This window comes from Seriola dumerili, unplaced genomic scaffold (assembly GCF_002260705.1).
Source record: "Seriola dumerili isolate Sdu_G_001 unplaced genomic scaffold, Sdu_1.0 BDQW01000149.1, whole genome shotgun sequence".
NCBI classification, from domain to species: domain Eukaryota; kingdom Metazoa; phylum Chordata; class Actinopteri; order Carangiformes; family Carangidae; genus Seriola; species Seriola dumerili.
In genome coordinates this window covers 8,769,590-8,791,939 of record NW_019174404.1, presented here as the reverse complement: position 1 = coordinate 8,791,939, position 22,350 = coordinate 8,769,590, and the positions used below count along the sequence as shown (strand labels likewise).

General features: G+C 40.7%; 2 protein-coding genes across 3 annotated transcripts; one reads left to right on the top strand and one right to left on the bottom strand.

Annotated features, from left to right (window-relative positions):
* The first annotated feature begins 1,162 nt into the window (after positions 1-1,162).
* Positions 1,163-4,499, top strand: LOC111226072. Its single transcript, XM_022751161.1, has 6 exons — positions 1,163-1,247; positions 1,333-1,401; positions 2,239-2,517; positions 3,427-3,558; positions 3,647-3,674; positions 3,795-4,499. The coding sequence occupies exons 1-6, from the start codon at positions 1,202-1,204 to the stop codon at positions 3,919-3,921; spliced, it is 681 nt and encodes a 226-aa protein (XP_022606882.1). The 5' UTR covers positions 1,163-1,201; the 3' UTR covers positions 3,922-4,499.
* Positions 4,352-8,995, bottom strand: ptafr (platelet activating factor receptor). 2 transcript variants are annotated; one of them, XM_022751159.1, is made up of 2 exons: positions 8,880-8,995; positions 4,352-6,488 (listed from the first exon to the last, which is right to left on the bottom strand). In XM_022751159.1, exon 2 carries the CDS (start codon positions 6,480-6,482, stop codon positions 5,298-5,300), a length of 1,185 nt encoding a protein of 394 aa, XP_022606880.1. In that variant the 5' UTR covers positions 6,483-6,488; positions 8,880-8,995; the 3' UTR covers positions 4,352-5,297. The 2 variants fall into 2 exon arrangements, with proteins under 2 accessions (XP_022606880.1, XP_022606881.1); XM_022751160.1 differs by lacking the exon at positions 8,880-8,995 and adding an exon at positions 7,886-8,327.
* Positions 8,996-22,350: the final 13,355 nt, after the last annotated feature.

Here is a 22,350-nt window from a genome sequence, read left to right as displayed (position 1 = left end):
GAGTTGAATCAACTCTTCTCTGACACAACAAAAACATATTATAAGCTTTCCAACAGTCATATTTTTATACAGCCCTTGTTATGAGATTATACACCTTTTTGTCATTTTTTCCATCCTGTGTGTTGGTTTCATTTGCACATGAAGCTTAATATATTGGTCTTTCAATTCCATGCCTTTAGCAGAACCACCTCCTCCTCCTGACCCACTCTGGCAGCCAGTGAGCGTTTGCCTCAGGTGAGAGGTCTGGTGTCAAACTGTCCAAAACCAACAATCTTGGCTGTCATCACAGCCTGAGCCTGAAGGTGACCACCGTTGGAGATATGAAATGTTTGAAACCAAGTGTGTTGAGTGTCTGATAGACTTGCCCGCCAGCTCTGACATTCTGACATTTAAAAAACCATTAAAAGTTCTGTGGAGTCTGGTTAACTGTTTTTCCTGCAGGTCATAAATTGATTGACAGAGTTAAAATTTTACAAATTGAGGGCTGTCATGGGTGAGATATAAGTTTAATTGTGACTATCTTTATGCAAATTTGTGCATTTGTTAGATGGGGGTCTAATGTTTTCTATATTGATAGTTTACCATTTTCCTGCTGTTTTAATGCCATACCAAGATTTCCAATAACAAGAGGTGGACCCATTGCATACTGCTGCTTGCCCAATATAAAAAATTGGGGAATGTTATTTATTACAGTGCATTCAGAATGTATTCAGACCCCTTTTTTCGCATTTTGTGATATTGCTGCCTTAAGCTAGAATCATTTGTATAATGAAACCTGGTCCAGAGCACCATGGAACTCAAACTGGGCTGAAGGTTCACCTTACAACAGGACAATGATCCTAACCACACAGTCAAGACAGCGCAGGAGTGGCTTAGAGATAACTTTCAATGTCCTTGAATGACCCAGCCGGAGCCCCGACTTGAACCCAATCAAACTCTGGAGTGACCTGAAAATGGCTGAATATGAAATGACTGTGAAAAAAGTTAAAGGGTCTGAATACTTTCTGAATGCATTGTATTTCTGTGCAGCTGTTTTGTTGAATACTTGGAAAAAGGAACTTGAAACTTCCCTTTCTATTAATTTCCCGGGGGCACACTTCCGTCATTCTCACCTGTGCTTTGATTATTACTCTTGATTTATTCTTGTTCCTGTTGGCCTGAAGGGACTGTAGCATATTCTTTTTTGTCATCTCAAAACAACATGCTGCTTGGATTTTTTCTGCTGTTCTTCTTCTGTGAGAGCACAGGTAAGGACATTTCAATTCCTGAATGCTATAAAAGAATCCAGAATATAGGTTTCAAATTTATTTGTGCTTCTTGTTGTCTTTGCAGTCACATTCCTGACTACAAAATGGCCTATTTACGTTACTTCCCTGAACACACCTAGAACTACAATGACAGGTAATAGAGAATGTGATTCTTTAGCTGTCCAATCAAATTAAATTATTAAACACAAGACTAACAGTCCACAATGATGCTGGCACCTCTGGGAGCTTAAACACTGCTATATACTGCACAGCAGTGTTCTGAGCTAAATGCTAATGTTGATATGCTGGCAGAGTTTAGCATGATAGCAATTTGACATTTGCTAATAAGCACTAAACATGAAATACAAATGAGGCTGATAGGAGTGTCATTAGTTTTGCAGGTATGTAGTCATAAAACAAACTGAAATTTTGATTTGATGATGGTGCTGCATAAAAAATTTAGGGAATCATCAAAGGTATAACAAATCATTCAGTGGGGGACATGAATATTAGAACCAAATTTAATGGTAATCCATCCAATAGTTTTCAAGACATTGTTAACCTCATGGTGCCCTTAAGGAAAGATGAGGGGATGACTAAAGGTCTTCATTCTCTGGGGAACGTGTGTGTCTGTACAACATTTCATGCAAACCCATTAAGAAGATGTTAAAATATTTCACTAGTTAAGTGAAACCTTTGACCTGTTGTGGTACTAAAAGAAAAGTCAGAGGATCACAAAAGTAATTAGGATTCTTTCTTCCCCCAAAGTTGCTGAGATATTTTAGTCTGGACCAAAGCGGTGGGTAGGCAGACCAACAAATAAACATTACCATATCTAGAACCACACTGCTAGTGTAGCTGAAAATCTGTGCAATACCAAAATCTTCTGTCCGTAACTGTTATATCTCTACTTGTTTCTTCCTCCATCCATCCATCATCCTCCATTCTGTATCCGTCACATAACGGCTCACCCCCCACCCCCCATTCCCAGAAATGCTATCTCCGCTGCTGGCGGTGGCCACACCAGACTACCCTGTTGCAGCAGGTCAAACAGTCAACCTGCACTGCAGTGCTTTCTCCATGCCGCCACTTGTCAATTGGTCCTGGCAACACCTAGAAAATATGGCCTGGCGACAGGTGGGCAGCGAGATGGACCTCACCCTCACAGAGCCAAAGCAAAGTGGGCTGTACCGCTGCTGTGCTAAGACCTTGTTAAATCAGGGTGTGAGCCATAACCTCTCAGTCTATATCGTCGCCATGCAGCCAACAGGTTGGTGGTCTGTTTGATTTGCTGCATATTTGAATGAAAACAGTGTAAAATCATTATTGGTCTGCACAGCTGCTTCTGCAAAACATTTGTTTTTAGTGCCAATGGTTTCCATTTGACTCCTCATTAGTCAGGACATTAATGACAAAGAGTGTATTGCATGACTATTCGCATGTGAAAGGCTTAGCTTGTATCATCACTGAACTCTGCACGTTCCCCAGGCTCTCAGCTCATAGTTTTGATTTCATGGGCTACGACTTTACTGTTTTGATTGACTCACACAGCTCTCCCTGAGTTGATTTCGGCCACAGCAGGCTATGGTTCTGAAAACTCACCGTACACTACCTGCCCAGTAGAAAACAAACAGGAGACAGTTAGAGACCAGCTGGTGGAACATTTACTAGATAAAGAGCCAAAAGAAGAAGCTAAAAGAAGAGTACACATTGGGCTTGAAATACCACTCCAAGTGAATGCTGATGTTGTTCCGTAACTGCAGGGCGTGTAAATGGAAAATTGTGAAAAAGTTCCTCATGTAAACTTCAATGGTGATGATATGTTAGTGTTTTGTTTACAGCATGTTTCTAAGTGACTCAATTGTGGGTTAAAGTTTGGTTGGTAAAGAGTTGTTACTAAGACATTTATTCAGTGGAAATTTTTTACAGTGCCCTCTATGACACTGCCTCTGTATTTCCTGAAACACTTTATTTATATATACGGAAGTTTCTTTCTTTTTTTTTTCCAGCTAAGACACAGATATCTGCACTGGGCTAATGTCATCCAATATACTGTATATCAAACAGCTAACTAAAAAAGTTTTTGTTTGTCTTTTTTCCAAATGTTTATCCATTTACTCTGACACACAACGAAAACCTTTCACCTCCAATTCTGTGCTGTTTCCCCTACTGAAAATAGTGGGTGAGAATTTAGGAATAGCTGCCATCGTCCTTTCTTTCCTGGCCTTGATCATCACCCTCACTATTCTGATTTGGTTGGGCTTGCAAAGAGTTGGTGGCACAATGACCATCTCTAACACTGCAGCTAAAGGTAAAGAACACCATAGAGCATTTTACTGTTGGATCGGTTTTAAAGCGAATGTTCTCAGAATCATTTTAATTTCTTGGTTTTCTTAAAGGTTTTCCAGGACCTGAAAAGGCACCAAAGTAAGTCCTGCCAGGAGAATTATACACTAACAGTTACATTATTGTCTGTACTTTGTTCACATGCTGTAAGACAGCTGTGTCAGAAGGATGTACGTATTAACTGATTGCATTTTTCACCAGGGGAGATTTCCCACAGACAGAAAGCGATGGAGATGTGTACATGAATTACACAAGCACCAACCAAGCCTACACTAATCTGGACCCAACCAATATGACTGGGGATAATGTCTACTCAAGTCTGTCATGAACAGCCAAGGGAAGGTGGAGACGTGCAATAAAAAGAGGAAGAATGACAGAACATTTTGTTCAGCAGCAGATTACAGTTCGTTAATATCTTGCATGTACAGCTCAGCGTCATGTTTAACCTGACAGACACGGTTTACCATATGCTGTGAAGTTTTTCAGTGTGCGCATTACCTCGAAGTGTATGCTTTGTTTGATTTTAATCTAACCTCACAATCAACATTCACCATCTGAATGTGGTAAAAAAAAAAAAAGACACACACATCTGTAGTTCTAGGTATGTGGAAATGTTCCCACCAAACAGTAACCCTCCCCTTTCTCTTTATACTGACTAATAAAACCTGTAATGTCTACAAAGATGAATACATGCCTCCCTGTTTGTTGATAAGTCAGGAACTGACTTTGATTTACTTTAATTATCACAATACAGCAAATTAAATCCACAAGTAAAAGTTTAATTACAAGATTATGTGATATGATCCCAGCATATTTTCCTTTTGAAAGATCAAAGTAACACTGCAGACAACAAGATAACCAAAGCTGTTCCACAGAATTAAAAAAAAAAAACATATCTCTGTTTTGCAACAGCAGGTAAGATCATAGTATTTTTAAAATCACAGTGCAAGTACATATACAGCAGATTTAAACAACTTTCTTATTACAGTCAATCAGGGCATCTTTTTTTTTTTTACCATGAAACATAGATGCAAACTTACACACCTGGATGCCAGAGGCAAAACAATACTCAAGCAGTATTACCTCTGTTCCCTGTTTTCACAATACCAGATAAACCTGTCTGAGAAAAGCTAAAAGAAAATGAATAAATAAAAAGGAACTTCTCTGATGCAAAACTACAATCTCATTATCACTGTATTTTACTGACATATTGTCAGGCACAGCGCCTACTGAGCTTAAGTGTGAGAAGCTACTTCCTTAACACCCCAGGAGAGGTCATTAGCCTCAGAATATATGTTTGTTGCTGTTGACTTCCCTCCTGTTTTTGGCGCCCTACTTTATGCAGAACAACACCTGTGTGAGGATTTAAATAATGTGCCTGGTGTCTCCTCACTTAATTTCACATAGTGATAAGTGCTTGCAAAACTTCTGCTTTTCAGTTTGAACTTCCCACAGGAAGTGCATAAGGCCTGCTGCAACTCAGACAGCTCCTAGACAGATATCTGTCTGAGACCACATTAAAGTTTCGTAACAGAGACCCTGAGGGTGAGGAGCCACCAACACATTGCACTGCATAAAACCTTAAACTGCTCACAGTTCCAGAAGTGAAACAAAATACTGTATCTTCAATCAGCAGCAACAAGGGAGGTGAGGTCGTTCACACACAAGTAACCGATATCTATATTTTTATTTCTATTACAAATATTACAAATCCTTTTCAGGTTGTTCGAGTTCGCTCTGAAGTTTCTGGCTCTGATTCCTGCTGTCCATAGAGATCTGAGAGGTGACCGTGTGCGCGCACCCTTCTCCCTTTCCTAACTTTTTAATGTGCTCCATGATGAACCTTCTAAATTTCCTCGTGGCAAAAAAGTAAACTACAGGATCCAAAATGCAGTTGAGGCCCATGAGAAGCAAGGTGATCTGGTGTGCATCGTTGAACACCTGAAGAGTCCTCTGGTCCCAGTCCACATAGCCCCAGCCCTGTTTGATCTGCAACACCGCTAGTGTCCAGAAGCCTTGGATTAGATGGTGGGGCAGGAAACACAGAGCAAACACTCCCACCACTGCCAGCAACATCTGGAGAGCCCTCCGTTTCACCCCTCTGGGTCTTATCCTTGCAAAAGATAGGGTCCTTTTGGACTTTTGGGGTTTAATTGTTGAAGACCTGAATTCCGACTGAGGAGTTTTTTGAGAAAGTAACGCTCGAGCAATAAGGCAATTGCATACAACGACAAGAAAAAAGACAACAAAAAACATTCCAATTATTGCAAAATGAGTGGCGGCCACTGTTTTCTTCTGCATATCGGTTTCATTCTGGTACCCCTCGAAACAGTGAGTGACATTGTTCACATCAGTGTTGGTCCCTGGAGATGCCAGAGATGGAATAGCCATCACTACAGTGAACATCCAGATGACAGTGCACACAATGATCCCACGGCGCCTGTGGTCCGAAGAGGCCGCATCTAGCGGGCGGGTGACTGCCCAGTAACGGTTGACACTGATGGCTCCGAGGAAGAGGATGGAGCAGTAGGTGTTGATGAAGAACAGCGACCCCGTCAGCCGGCACATGAAGTCCGTGTAGACCCAGTTACCATGACGACTGTAATAACCAATCCAGAAGGGAAGGGCGCACACGAAAAGGAGATCAGCAATGGTCAAGTTGGTCATGTAGATGCGGATTTCACCCATGGCCCTGGCCTCGCGGAGGCAGTGCAGGACAAACAGCACGTAGAGGTTCGCAAAGAGGCCCAGGATGAAGATGATGCCATAGGCAACTGGGAAGAGGATGTAACGAAATTCAGAGTCCAAGAAGGTTGAGACATTACTGGCTGTTGAGCCCAAACCAGGGGTTCCTGTCATGCCCGCTTGTTCTGTGGTTGATGCCAACATTTCCGCCTGTGGGAGACAAATCATATAAGCATCAGTGTAACATAACATACAGCATGGTGGTGCTTTTAGTCTAAATCTGTGCAGTCGACTGAATCAAAGCTGTAGTCTAAAAGAGTTGATTGGGGTTAGAAATAAATATGTGTGTGTCAGTTGTAAGTTCGGTCTGAAAGTCTTAATGTTAGGAAGGGGGTCATTGAGGGGGAATTGTTTGTGGAGTTGCTCTTTAAATTTCTTATTGCTTATTGCAATTACATTGTCTGAAACACTTGTGCAGTTCTCAAACATTAAGAGCAATCACCATGCCTTTTCATACACCTCATTTGTCACGCACTCAAAACTTTTAACTATTAACTTCCCGCACATTACCCCCACATGATTGTCAAGGCACAGTCAAAGGAACTGTGACAGCGTAGCACAAGATGTTAACATTGTCTTTCTGTAGTGTCAGAATAACATATATCAACCTAATAAGAAAGTCAAATATCCTCTACAGCCAACTAAATAAATTCATGGCTTACAACCAAACAGGTTTCTCACTGGCAACAGTCACCTTTCTCTTATTTATGTCCCCTAATCACAACAGACACATCATATGAAATAACAATGAAAAACTGAAAATACAAAGGTCAAAACATACTCATGTAATTTAGGAACTATTTAGAAAAGAAAAAACATAGTATGTACTGTAAATCATCTCTTACTGGGCACACAAACTCTCCTGATCACAGCATCTCACATCATACACACACACACACACACACACACACACACACACACACACACACACACGCGCACGCGCACGCGCACGCTGACTCTTCCTGTGTATTTTCACACATTATTTCACATTATTTTCACCCCCTCCCCTGTGTATCCATTTTGGTAACCAAGACTAACTCAATGCATCATCGGTTCATTTTAAGATATTTGTACTACATTTGACTTGAAGCAACAAGAAATGGATATATTGCTGTGATAACTATGGATTAGAGATTTGCACACAGTGTTTGACAATCATCATTCGACAAATGTGTCAAAACTGAGAAAAACACATCAAAATGACTGGAACAATGCTCAAAAACTGCTTTTATTCACTGACACATATTTTCTAAATGAGATATTTCTTCCAGGAAGACAATGCATCACATTTGAGAAATCAATCACAGACCAATGTTAAGGTGGAATCTGTGACCATTAAAGTTTGCCAGTAAGATCATAAAGATTTAGAGCTGAGATCCTATCAGAATCACAACACTGATACTGAAAGAGGTGCTGTTATCACCTCTTTCATGTAAATTATGTGAATAAGTCACTATGACTGAACTATTTCTATTGTATCAATATATCAATAAAAATCTGAAATCAAAGTGAGTAATGTCTCAGAATCAAAACAGAAAGGCACAGACCTGAGCAAAAGTTGATGATGCCACTTGATCCTTGGACTACACCATGTTATAAATGAACTGCCTTTTGAACTGCAGGTGCAAAACTTCTCAAGGCTTTAGAGAGGAAGACACTTATGATAAATCTGTGTCTCTGCAGCTCACACAAAACAATGTTAGAAGGCGGGTGTTATCTATGCTGGATGTCCATTTACAGTAAAAACCCGCCTGCTCTTTTCTCACACACCCCCGAAGGAAAATCATCAAATAAGGCAGAGACTTTTGCAGAAATCTATCCAGTTTATTCAACTGAACATGCTTGATGAGTCACTTATACACAGTTGTATTGTCTTAAAAATGATCTATTTCAATATTGTGAATGTTTGTTAACGTTTTTAAGATGAAAATGTATTTTCTCTGTGATTATGTTAGTAGTCTGTGTTGTCTAGATAAACGCAACATTAGCAGATGCCCCTGGTATGTTATGAAGAAATGGAAGAAGTGAAGCAACATCAAAAACGGAAGCAGGGACCTTATCTTGAGCCTCCCTTTCTGCGAAAGGAATTGAACCTCAACGGGAGATACAAGCAAAACTGCAACGATATGACAAATCATATCATCATTATCATATGACATTTTTACATTACATGTCATTAAACCACACCGACTAATCATTTAACCACAATACAATTCCAAAAGCAATCACAAGAAATGTTTATATTTCAAAACCAGAATCACTAAATATTAAGTATTATTACATGGTATGTATTAAATGTAATGCTTTTCTCTCAGCAATAGCCTTTTTCAGTGCTGTATCTTTTAATTGATGACTTAATTGCTAATGATTAGGTCGCAGCTCATTTATGAGTTTCAAGAAACTCCAACCTGCTTCATTTTTAACTAGTCTACACCAGCTTCGCAGTTTTTAAACAGGCTTCATTTGATCAGCATTTACCGCACTTTTTTTTTTTTTTGAAAGAAAAATAATAAAAGAGCAAATTACAGGATGTCGACTTACCAGACTGTTTCTTCTGCTCTAATATCGCTCAGGGTGTTAACACTATGAATGCCTCCGTAGCTCAGAATTACATACAAAGTGCTGTTTATCTGTTCGACGTGGTGTGCGACGATCAGTGGGAGTGTGAGTGTTTTAGGTCAAGACGAAGGAGGTGCGAACTTCTTACAGCCTTCTAGGGAAAACCCCACATGGTGCAACCAGTCGGTCCACTCACATGCTTAGGCGTGTTAGTTCCTGCCCGTCAAAACGAAAAGAGATGCCCACTTTAGAGCAATCTTGGAGTTTTGCGGTTGGTTTATATTTCCCTTTCATAGAAATGTGTCTTATTGTTCTGAGCAAGTGTAGTGTGGTTTATTAAAACACGACTTCTCTGAAAATACCACAAGGCAAACATATAAGCCATATATGTTTGCCACACAGTTTCTTTTTTTGCCTTGAGAAAATAACTTCAATCTTTAGAGATATAATAAGTTTATTTAAAAAAAAATTAAAGAAAAACGAATTACAGAGGTTTAGATATTGCAATGATTTTACTTATTTATCACATAACTTCAACAAAAATCATTTCCAACTAGGTAATTGAATGCATTAATTTCACTTCTGCGTATTAAAAACACACTTTATTCCCTCGGATTATCACACCTCCAACTTCAGTGACAAACACTGAAAGCAGAAAAGTCAACTTTCTGAACAGATGCTTAAGTTTATTTATTTATTTATTTTACTCCTACATTTAACCTTTCATTAATTAATTAATCTGCAATTAATTTACAGGCTGTCAAATGTCTGATTAAACACGTTTCTAATTTCTAAGTGAGTCATGACTGAGACTAATAGCATGAATGATGACAATTAATGGCCTTGTGTGAATTCAGATTTGATTGATGTTTCATTTATTGTCATTAGTATGCCTTCTTCCTTCTTCATACAGCCCATCTGGGATGTGCACTTAAAAGGGGAATGTCATATTATTTTTATGGTTACACCCACTGTGTTGTCCCCATGTTTCCACCTTATGTTGGCACACTACATGAAATCGTATGACAAAACACATCAATACACATACGCTTGTATGCACAAGGATTTGATGTGCATTTTCATTATTAATACACATGATGATTGATGCGAAAAGACCACAAATGAGACCATGTGTGTGCATGTGTGTATGTTTGTGTGTGTGTGTGTGTGTGTGTGTGTGTGTGTGTGTGTGTGTGTGTGTGTGTGTGTGTGTGTGTGTTTGTGTGATGATTTTCATCAAGGTTATATATGGATAAGTGCATAGCTAGCTCTAGCCTCTAATCACCATTATCGAGATAATCTTTTGTGCATGTAACAGTGATATGAGGTTAAACTGGGTCTTACTCTGGCTCATCAGCAGCTGAGGCAAATGTGTAGTAATGCACTTTAACCACATGGGGGGAGAAAAGGCTAATAGAAAAGAGCAAAGGCCTCTCCTCCATCAAACTGCACAGTGCTGGAGTGATTTTAGCCCAGGTAAAGCTCCACACGGCACTGTGTGAACTACATGAACCACCTCTCTCTCTCTCTCTCTCTCTCTCTCTGTGTGTGTGTGTGTGTGTAGTTCAAAGCAGCACCAGCCCTGTCCTCTTCTCCCTGGTGCCACAGTGTAATTCCTAGATTAAGGTTAACGAGCCTCCCCAACCTTATTGCTGTTATTATGGTTTGGCAGTGGAACAGGAGAACAGAGCTTTTTGGTGGTTGTGCCCTGCATGACTGCCAGACATGCTGTGCCATTGCTTGGTATACAGGCCTACGCTGTAAAAAATCTTTTCACATACATCTTGTTGCTCGGCTCGTGGTTTGGGTGTGGATTCAAAAGATTCCACAGCAAGTCACTGAGATTTGTTTTGGTCATGAAATGGAGAGTATCTTATGTGAGATGTGGTTTGGTTCAAAGTATGGTATTAGACATGTGTAATTGTTTTTAGATATATCCTATATAGTGTAGGACATTAAACAGCACTTTAGCTGAGACAGCTAATCTTTTATCACTAACTTGATGTAGATACATGAGTTTTATTAAATATTTGGCGTTAATTCAACTCAAAAATTGTACACCATTCTGATATATGTTAAACTTATGAGCATTAAGTTTATTCAAGTTGTGTGACCTGGATTGATGTGTGTTTAAATCATGATGTACTCCCAAGCATGCTTTGTTGGAGGGTTAAAACTCTCCAGAGACCATTCTTTCTAGTAATAAAAGAAAACATACGGGATAGAAACTTGCTGTAGGAATAGACATATATTAAAGGAATAGTTCAACATTTCGGGAAATATGTTTATTTTCTTTCTTGCCGAGATTTAGATGAAAAGATTTTAAACTAGTCTCACGTCCGTACAGTAAATATTAAGCTGCAGCCAGCAGCCTGTTAGCTTAACTTAGAACAAAGACTGGGAAACAAGGGGAAACAGCTGGCCTGGCTCTGTCAAAAGCCAAAAAAGTCTTCCAGGCTAGCTTTTTCCCCCTGTTTCCAGTCTTTGTGCTAAGCTAAGATAACCAGCTGCTAGCATCGGCTTTACATAAAAGTAGTATAACTTTTTAAGCTAAGTCACAATAGTTTTAACAGTAATAAAAACAATGCTAACCATGACGGAGATTAATATCTACTTCAGTCCAAAACTCCCTACACGTCTAAACTCATTAATTAATGAGATGTCTTCTGCAGCCATTTGCATTGACTCTGGTACAAAGCTGACTTCTGCAGGAGCAGAGACCACCATAATGGCCATGTGACAAAGGAAGAATTAGCTCTTCAAACTGAGAAAATAACTGGAAACTGGTGGGCAGATTTGGCTGTGATGATTGTCAATGTTGTGGTAAAGGTAAACCAATGAGTTGAAAGTTATTATAAAACTATAAATCATAGCAGCTTTGGGTTTACTGAACTTTTATTCTCGAGCTCAGTGAGCTCAACTCAGCTGGTTTCAGATTTTCAAAACTCATGAGACTTTGACCAAATTATTCAAGTTTAGTTCAGTTAACTCAAATGGGAAACAATTGTTGTTTTATATTGAATTGTCTAGCAGTGTTTTACAGTGTAATGTTAAAAAACTGTTGCATTCAAATATAATCTTCCTATGTTGTACTGGCAGTAGTGCTACGCTTCACAAACTCTTTCATAGGCTTTACACCTGCCTCTGGTTCCTGCCTGCATGCCATTTGATTCCTTTTCTCAAACAGATTCTTCTGCGCGGCCTCTAAATGCCCCTGAAAAATGGAAAAATAATCAGATACAGATTCATGCAGGTGATCCCTGATGTTCTGCACTGCAGCACAGGGCAGTCCAAGAATTCTTCCTCTAAAGGAGTGGTAGTACTTTCAGTCCAGGTGTGCTGAGACACAGAGAGGGAATGCTGCCAGGACCTCAAGAGCTTTTTTTTTATGGGATAGCTGGCTATCACCCTGTAAGAGCTATATAGTCAGTAGTCAGAGTCCTACATTCCTCAGGGAGGCAGGAAGGGAGGGAACTGCCTGTGTCGAGCTCCTCTTGTCCCATTAACACCTTTCACAGTTGCTCCGTCACCTGACCTTGATCCATGACACTTTGCCTTTGGCTGCTACGAAATGCCCTGGATATTTTACAATCAGGTAAGCTGTGGCTGTACCCTCAGGCCATTTCAGGAAAACAGCAAGAAAGTGTGAGGTTGAGAATTGATGAATAAGTAGTGTTTAACTGCACATCTTGCCTGGCAGAGGGTTCTTGGCAGACCAGAGAGTGTAGGTCAGGCAGATTTACTGCATGCCAGAGGCCGAGGTTTGAGGAATGTCCCCCTGCAGTGAGAGATAGAGGGCCATGTGAGGCTGAGCTAGGCAGGCCGAGGCATCTGTACTTCAACATAATATAGGACATGACAGTAAGACAGGAACTTTTTCATATCTATCAAAGGATTTGGAGCTCTCTCCCTCTCATGGGACATTCTGTCTATTTCCTTATTAAAACATGAAAACCTCAAATATCAGAACTCAGCAGGAGATGTTGGAAGTCCTCCGTTACTGATTTATCTCGGAAAATGTGTCCTGATTTTGAGCAATTGATATTGATATAACAGAATTGTACAATTGAGGCTGTTTGCAAAGAGCAGCTCTTCAAACATAGCTTGTGTACACTGCATAGATGTTAAGGTTACACAATGATACACAATGTCGAGCTTGCAGAGCTTGACAACATCAGATAAGTACATGTTTCCCTACATGACAAGCTGCCCCACATTTTGATCCATCAGAGTTACATCTGTTTAATACTGGCCATAACCCACTCTGAGAGCACAGTGAATTAAGCACAATAATCCTCGTCCTCGCTGTAAAAAGGACATAAAGTAGGAAAGCTCCAGTATAAGCCATATTATGGCTTCAAATCGTCCTACTCTGGTTTCATTTTATTTCTTACATGCTGGTTTTGTAGTCAAAATGATATTGTCAGGTGACCATTGAGCTGATCCTTGCACTCTGTACTATTGGCTGCTTGTAATTTTGGCGATCTACACGGGATTCAGTCTCTGCAAGTCTCTCCGGATAAGATAAAATACCTGAAATGTGAAAAGCAAGCAGCAAAATCATTTAAGCCTCCATCTTGAAAGACAGTCTGCTAGATAATTTGATTCTAATTTGTTCTGTTAATCCACAAATTCTTATTGTAACAAACAAGTAAATGTTTCTGGCTGGTGACGGATGTTTGTGATCAGGAAGGATATTGGCCAGAACAGAGCTCTTCCTGAATCAGCTTGTCCCACAGTATGCATTCCCTGAAACCTTGTCCTCGTTCATTCGATTGCAGTCTGTATTATGCATTTGCATTTATATCATTTGATGTATTAAGGCGAATTCCCCAAATGACAGAAACTTGTCTGTGCATGAGCCAAACATCTCGAGACGGATGAAACATGACCGATACACATTCTCATAAAAAAGAGGCATTTTCCATGCCTATCTCTACTTATATGTCATCTCACTGTTTCTATTGCCCTGATGGATTGTTTGGTGCTTTGCTTCTTCATAAATCAGTGGTTGTTTCATTGTCTAGTGTGGACCAGTACCTCTGGAAAATGAGGGAAAAGCCTGTATTCTACAACTGTATTCCTCTCTCACACTGTGCCTTTGTCTTTTAAGACACATTAACATAAGAGATAAGACACAGACACACATAACGTTTATACAGAAATATGTAGCTACTGAAATATATATTCACATACACCTGTGCTTGGCTCTCCTGCTGTGGCATTCAGGTGTCCGGGCATGTCTGGTTATGCCTTTGGCTTGCAGCTGCCTCTGAAAGGATTTAATTTCTCTTTGATTACTTGGTATCTTTGGCCTTTCCCCTACCTGGAGAGAGCAACACTGTGACATTAGACCTAGCCCATTGTGTCAAATGATATGACTAGAGAAGTATGGCATTTTGTAGGGACGTGTTGCAAGGGGGAAACAGAAGCTTGACTGTGGGAATCTCGATAAGAGACTGTTTTTATTGCGCAATTGTTTAAATCACACCAACACCGTCAAGGTCACTGATAGCCTAAATGGGAGGCTTTTAACGTCCTATAACTGTATCTTTCAGCCTCCCTTTCTCATAGAGAGACAATGTCCTATTGATGTTACTGTTAAGCGGTAACAGCATAGATCTGGTTTTTGATAATAATGCAGAGCCCTAAAATGACGACAGTGTTTATTAGCCTACCTCCTCTACCACTGAGTAAAGCAATGATTTGCAAGAATCCGTCTAAACAGTTCAAGAGATATAAAAACAAACACTTCACTGTGTGAGTGTGTGTGTATGTGTGTGTGTGTGTGTGTGTGTGTGTGTGTGTGTGTGTGTGTGTGTGTGTGTGTGTGTGTGTGTGTGTCTGTGTTGACAGGGTGACTCCTGGTTGGCTGGCTGCTTATCACATTCATAAGAATTAGGAGGTATTTTATGATCACGCTGAAATATTTTCCACAGTTTCATAACTAAAAGATAATGAACATACAGTGAGGAATTTGCTGCTCGCGATAATCATGCTGAAACAACAGAGTAAACAATACACTTGAGTTATTATGTGTGTTACTGCAGTGCACTTGAAGGTAGCGTATTCAGTGGCATCAGTTAAAACCAGGAACCATGTCCAGGTACAGAGATAGGATAGAGGTTGCACTGAGTGACACCACAGAGTGATCCGTGGGTCTGTGTTGAAGGCCAGGCTGTCTGAGCTGCTCTGGGTTTGGACTCAGCGGAAGAAAATGGTTCAGGCTGCTATAAACGACCCAGCAACTGTCCAACATCATCCATGATCACAGAGCAGTGGATTGGGAATAGTTAGATAGGACGTGGGGTTTGGGGTGTCACTATTTAGCCTACAGGTCATATCATAGCCTGCAGATATCCTATGCAGAATAACCAGCTTTTTTTTATAATAATGCAAAAGGGATTTATAATATGTCTATGCTACTGGAAGCTATATTTATAGTAATCTTACTAGTATTGTTGCCTCCTTTGCTTATTTCACTCCTGTAACATTACTACAGATGTTACTCATTGGGTTTATTATACTTTTGATGATACTTAATCCCTGTATCACTACTTTTAATACTGGGATAGGGACTTACATTGTGATACACAATGGTAAGCTTAAAGTAAGACTGTGTTCTTAATGGTATTTTATATTCCCTGTGGTATCACTAAAGTAGTGCTATAATGTTGCTGTGGAGACTCATACTGACCATATGTTGCTCAGTGCTGTTCATCATATTGACAATTTATGGTCAAAATGTTTTGGGTGAAAGAGAGAGAGAGAGAGAGAGAGAGAGAGAGAGAGAGAGAGAGAGAGTTTATTAGGATACTTGGACTATCCACACAACCTCATCTTGGGTTCATTCCTCCTCACCGGCCAGACTTGCCTCTGTCTGTTGTGTGGGGGGAGAGAGGCGGGACCTCGAAGCCGGGAAGGGCGTTCTCTTTGCGGCCAGACCGGGTAGAGTCATCCCGAGGGGTGGGTCCTCCGGCAGCAGAAAGGGAAAACCCACCTTTTTTCATTGTTAAGGACGCGGTGGAATGTGATGGTTTGATCTCGTACGGGCCAGGGAGGGGAATATCCGAGAGGAAAGGACCGACGAAAGCGTATTAGGGAAAGGGGGGAACTAAAAACGCAGACCCCCCTGTCGCCTCCGACTCTCTGGTCTTGTCTAAGAATATGTGGATGAACTTGTCCTCGCCGTGTCGGCAGCAGCGAGTCCTACCGTCCGCATGAACTCAAACCGGGGGAAGTTGTGGATTTACCGTATCGTTTTTCCGACTCGGCGGTGGAGCCGCTAAGGTAAAGTTGGAGTCTTTTTATTTCTTAGTGTATTTTGTGTGGGACTGGGAACATGGGAAGTGTATTTGGGGATTCAGACAGCGGCTTCCTGAGTTGGACCCAGTGAGTCGGGACTGCAGAAGTCTGAACTGCGGCAAGTTTCTCAACCCTCCTTCTCCTCCTCCTCCACCACCTCCTCGTCCTTCTCCTCCTCCCCTGCTCGTTTTGTAGCCAAAGGGAAGCATCCAGGACTGCGGCGAAACCCTCAGGTGCTTAAAATGCATCTCATTTTAACCACTTAGTTCTTATTTTGTTTACACGTGGCTGTTTTTGTTTTTTGTTTTTTTGTTTTTACAACGTTTCGCGTATCTGGCGGCATAACTGTGACATGTTTGCGATTCGCTAGTGTCTACGCACATTATAACGTCAGGCTTTTTTCTTATAGGCTCCTGCATAAGAAGCTGTAGTTCAGCGGTGGCGTTGAAAACAGACAAAAATGTAAGTGTAGATTGCTTGTACCTGTTCTCGACGTTGATGTAGTCCATGTTTTGGCCAATGCAGGAATTTTATGGTATTTTTTTAAATTAATCAAGTCAAATGTTTCAGTTTCTGTTGTTGACTTTCATTAATAATCAACTAAAGAACCACTGTTCTGGCCCCATTTCTACTAAAACACCTGGACAAAAAGCAGGAAAACTGTGCTCACACATTCACACCAACACATTTCAATGTTTCCCACACTTCATAGTATGTTCACAGAAAGGACATACCGGAGGCCTATGTTATGTGGGAAATATGATTTATGTTAGCTTGAGCAGTTGTTCGTGTAAGGCGGCATACACAGTGTATTGGCAGGTATGCTTAGGTATGGGACGAGTGGAAAAAAGTCACAATGTAGGAACTATGAAATCATAATTGAGCACCAATGTTTACCTTATGTACTTGTGTGTAGATCAGTGAAGAATTAACAGAAACAGCTGGATGAATATCACCGTAGTGATTTTACATTAGGACCGATTACTGGAACACCACATCTTTAATCTGTTGAATGAGTTCACTGTTGATTAAGGCCATTTTGACAGCAGCTGGACGACACTCTGAACATGTAGTGACAAATGAGTTGTGGCACATGTTCCTGTGTGCACAGTGGACAACTATAATATTACACATAACACAAAATAACTGAATTAGCCCTGGATCTAGTTCAGGAAACTAGAGTTGAAAATTTGTAGTTGATGGACAAATTTAATTAAGGAAAAAATAAAATGCTAAATATTCTCTTTTTTCCAGCTTTTCAGATGTTAAAATCTACTGCTTTCGTCTGTTCTTTAACTGTGATATGAGTATTTTGGGGTTTTGGACTGTTCATCAGGCAAAACAAGAAATATGAGGATGCAAATCACAGCTCTGGAAAACTGTGAAACTTTTCTTCATATGTGATGGAATGTGTTGTGATTAATAGACTACACATGCATGTATTAGAACAAGGTGGTAGAGCCCAAAGTCTGAACAGCATGTCCCCCTGTGCTGCCTCACCAGAACAGTACTTGAGAAGTGTGTGTGTCTGTGTGTCTGTGTGTCTGTGTGTGTCTTTGTGTGTGTGCTTGTATGTGCGCATGTGTCAACAGCAGAAAAGGTAGTTGTAGTGGTGGAATAATAATCTGCCAGGTGGGGCTCGTAAAGAGCGGCACGGGGAGGGAAGGAGATGGAGGGGACCTGCCTTGACCTGTTTCAGACATGGAGGAGACAAAAAAATTGCTGATGACTTTCCAGTAAGGCTCCCCCTCCTAGCCAGCTGTAGATTATACCAGCTGAGCTACCAGCTTGTGCTGCTGCGAATCCACTTTCCTCCTGGCCGCAGCACAGGCACTTGCATGGCAGCTTGTCGTGGTGGTAGATGTGTGAGAAGGGTTTCCTTTGGTATTTTGGTTGGGGTGGGGTGCAGGGATTATTACACCGCATGTGGAGGGAATGTCAGCAGTTTATGCTGTCAGTTTGGAAATGTTGGGAGAACTGCAAAGGGAAAATCAAATGAGAGTAGCAGCAAAGTGAAGAGTGAGATGTCTAAATTTTCCCTGATCACCGCTTGATCCATGCATTTATAGTCTTGGGAAATTATGCTCCCAAGTTTGGTTTGGTCGCTCTAGCTCTCAGGAGGGATGATTCCCACTGAATGCCCCCTTTGACCTTCATCCCTGTAACTGAGCATGATTGCTAAGTGCAGTGATAGTTGTTCATGCTGACACAGTTGGAGTGCCACCACCACCTGTTTTGTGATCTTTAAAGTCTCCTACATACCAAGAAGTGAAAGTTACACATAGACAGAGTTGCACCATGTCCTGTCCAGGAGTTGTCGCCTACCATGCAAAGTAATAATCATACTCCTTTCTCCTCTTTTATGACCTGGGCTATACCACGCATGATTGGTTTTCCACTCTGCAGAACGCCACGACCGCCCTATGAAACTGCCTGCACTGCTTTGGGTGAAACCCAAAACTAATCATTATGGGTGTCCAATAAGGGTAATTATCAGACTAAGCACTGGACCTGGGGATTACGGAGTGGCTAAATGACTGCTCTGGGGATTAAATTAAAATATTGAGGTTTTCTGCCTGGGAGAATCAAACCGCTGGGAATGTCAAACCCAGCCCGTCGGTGGTAGTATTACTGCCACTCCGCACATCAAGGTTTATACATAGAGCCCCCGCTGTTAGTGTAGCTTGAGCACATCAGTGTGGAATTACAGTACATTAAGATTGACGTCATGTGTTGCAAGTGCATGCAAATAAGAATGGATATTGTTATTGCTTAGTTGGATGGAAACACATATTGAGAAATTCCAATATTGTCCCAATAACCTGTATTATTATCACAAACTGAAAAAAAAGTTGGAAAAACTGTTTTCCAATATTAAAACATTAGCTCACCCACAGTATAGAAAATTTCAGTGTTAATGTCAACAAAAATCCATGTAATGAAGAATACTATTTGCATTGTACATCAATGTAACGATTATTTTCTTGATTAATTGATTCATAAATGTCTATTACAATTTCCCAGAGGCTAAGGTGACCAATTCAGATTGCTTGTTTTATACACCATTCCAAAACCCAAAGATATTCAACGTATTATCATGACAAAGGAATCTATCAAATCTTCACATTTGAGAGGCTGAAACCGGCAAATGTTCACCTTTTTTTTCTTTGCTTGGAAAAATTACTAAATTTATTAATCGATTCTAAAATAGATTCTAATAGTTGCAGTCATTTTCTATCACTCGTCTAATCAATTTTTTGTTTCAGCTTTAGTTTTCATAGTGAAAGACAGTTTAAAATGTCAGTGAAGGTTGTTCCTTCTCAAAGGAATAAATGAGAAAAGGAATGTCAGCACCCACATACGCAGATGTGTGTGTTGTGCAGTGTAACCTATATGTCCTAATAAGCTGTAACAGATAGCTCAGATATAATTAGGACCGGATGGTGTTGGTGTTGGTTATTACAAGTGGTAGACTCTCACTTTTAGCCTTGGTAGGTAGCCCTCTCGCCCGGGAACAGAACAGCAGAGGATGCACTCACAAGACACAGAGTGATATTGCAGGCGTTACAAAACGGAGGCCTCCTTGAAATAGCACAGCTGAATCATGGGCTCTCAGAGGCTTGTATTTAAGCCCACACACAGTCTGTGAGTGTATATCCTTTGTGAGTGTGTGTATGTGTGTGTTTTGTTATAATGCAAGAATGGGCTCAGCATCCGGGACAAAGGCTGCTGTTGATGATACGCAGGCCAGCTGGAGTTGCCGTCTGTCTGTTAGCAGACTTGCAGGGAGATGGGTTAATGCCATAAAGATGCCTGTGTGAGACTGTGCATGTACATACTGTATCTCTAGAGTGTGTGTGGGAGGTAGGAAGAGATGAAACAATTAGACGATTAATCTGTTAGTTGGTCAACAGAAAATTAACCTGCAACTGTTTTTTAAGCAACAGTTCTCCCAACATTTTCCAGTTTCTCTTTTGCAAGAATTTTATGCTGGTCTTTGTCTTTGGTGATCGTAAACTGGATATTTTGGGACTTTGGACATTTGATTGTGCATAAGAAAATCAATTTGAGGATGTGACCTTTTTCTCCGGGAAATCATAACAGGCATTTGTCATTATTTTCACAATTTCATGGACCAAAATGATTTGATCAGTCAAGAAAGTAATCGGCAGGTTAATCAATAGGTAGGAGCATGCATGTCAGCTGCTTGTGTGCTGTGTGTACACGTCTTTGTTCTTATATCTAGCCTCTTGTGTTGCTGATCTTTAGATTTGTGTTGTAGAAATCATTAGCAAAATCAACAGAAAATTAATCAGCAACAGTTAACCTATAGTCAGTTAAACATTTAAGCAGTTTGTCGTTATCAATCATCAATGCCCTGCAGTTTCTGCTTGTCAGATTTGATGAGTTGCTGCTTTTCTTTGTTTTAACAGTATATCAATTTGAATTGAAGAATTTGCACTTTGGAATTAACAGGGTACTAAAACTTCCCATTCTGGGAATTTGTGATGAGCATATTTACTATTTATGGTCATTTTATACACAGAACTATGATCAATGATGAAAATATTCATTAGTCGCAGTATTGTTTATGTGTACAGTCAGACCTTTCCTTTGCATACACTCATTCTTTTGACTCTCATCTCCTTCTGTTTCATCTCTCTCCTCCACTGGTATTCCTCCTTTCCTCCTGCTCCTTTTCCCACTCGTCCCTCCACTACTCTCTTTTGTCCAATCTTCCTGCCAGCTTTCTTTATCAGTGGTGGGCCAGTGGCAGGGCAGGGTTCTGTGATTTCAGCTGTAGTTCAAACCACTTGAACTTTGTGTGTATTCGTAGGTTCATTGTGTGCGTATGTGTGCGTGCATGTTTGCGCTGCAAAGCACTTTTGCCCGGCGCTGCTGTTCCCAGCCATGTAGATATGTCATCAGATACTAGAGACTGAGTGTCAGTCACTCAGCGAGTAGTAGCCAGAAGCACATATCAGCGCCAAGTGTTCACACGCCTTGCTAAGGCTCTCATTAACACATACACCAACACGCAGAGCGACAGATATGTGCTCTCGCTCTTTAAAGAATTCCATGTCAAAGCAAGAATGGATTGTGTTCATACAACCTCTTTTGTATGTGTATGTGAGTGTGAATGGATCCCCCTCGTTAGTCCTGCAAAGCGTGCCAAAACAGCCTCCTCATTACCAGCTGCTTTGGTGGGCTCTCTGTCCTGTGATGCCGTGGTCACTCACTGAGGCCTCACCACTCTGCTGTGCTGCAGGTGACTGTGAACCAACGTCACGGAAGAGGCTGCAGTTGCATGTGACTGTATTGTGTCCAGTACCTTGCCACAGATATCCACAATAACACGGGATTGCCTCTTGATCTTGTTTTAAAAGTTTGTAATTTATCAATATGTTAGATTATGTATTGTACTGTAGTGTTTGAGCTGGTTTCTTTCTTTCCTTAATTTTCTTTAATTTCAGCAAATCATAAGTATTCACATCTGAGTTTCTTTTTCACTGCCCAACCTCTCTGGTTGATTATTGTGTCTTGTTGATGTAATTTGTGTTAAAATGTTCAGCAGACGATTGTGTAACCCTTGATTTCTATTTAACCATTAAGCTGAACTGACATCTCTGGTATTTACTGACCTGCAAAAGATTTTATTGAGTGACTGGTTGGTTATCAAGTATGTTACATGAATAGGTGGTTATGAAATGGGATTTTTCACACAAATTAGTACAAATGTCTGGGCAGAACCAAAATCGGTGGTTAGTAATTTGTACTGTATGTATCACAGCTGTGCCACTGAGGGCATGGCAATAATGAGCCATTCAGTTTAAAGAAAGGAACTGTCTTTGAAACATTTACTGAAACTTAACTCGGGCTTCTGTTCTCTGCTTCCATCTGAATCCTTGTACTCTCATATGTGCGACGGACCAGCTAGCCAGTCGACGCACAGATGGACATTGCCGCTCATTTGTAATTATGAAGAAATCCTTGCAGCTCAATGGAAAGCTATAATTGTACTTTCCCAGTTATGACTGTAAATCCTCCTGGAAGCCACAGTCTACGCGGCCAAGAGGACAGCATGACAGCATGCAGTTGCTTCAGACCCCATCACTCTTTGCACACTTTATTGTGTTGTAGATTTGAT

Excerpts from the sequence above, each read along its gene's own strand:
- LOC111226072 (XM_022751161.1), top strand. The coding sequence starts at position 1,202 with ATGCTGCTTGGATTTTTTCTGCTGTTCTTCTTCTGTGAGAGCACAG. Across the intron at positions 2,518-3,426 it reads CGTCGCCATGCAGCCAACAG|TGGGTGAGAATTTAGGAATA; the intron begins GTTGGTGGTCTG and ends TACTGAAAATAG. Across the intron at positions 3,675-3,794 it reads GGACCTGAAAAGGCACCAAA|GGGAGATTTCCCACAGACAG; the intron begins GTAAGTCCTGCC and ends ATTTTTCACCAG.
- ptafr (XM_022751159.1), bottom strand. The coding sequence starts at position 6,482 with ATGTTGGCATCAACCACAGAACAAGCGGGCATGACAGGAACCCCTGGT.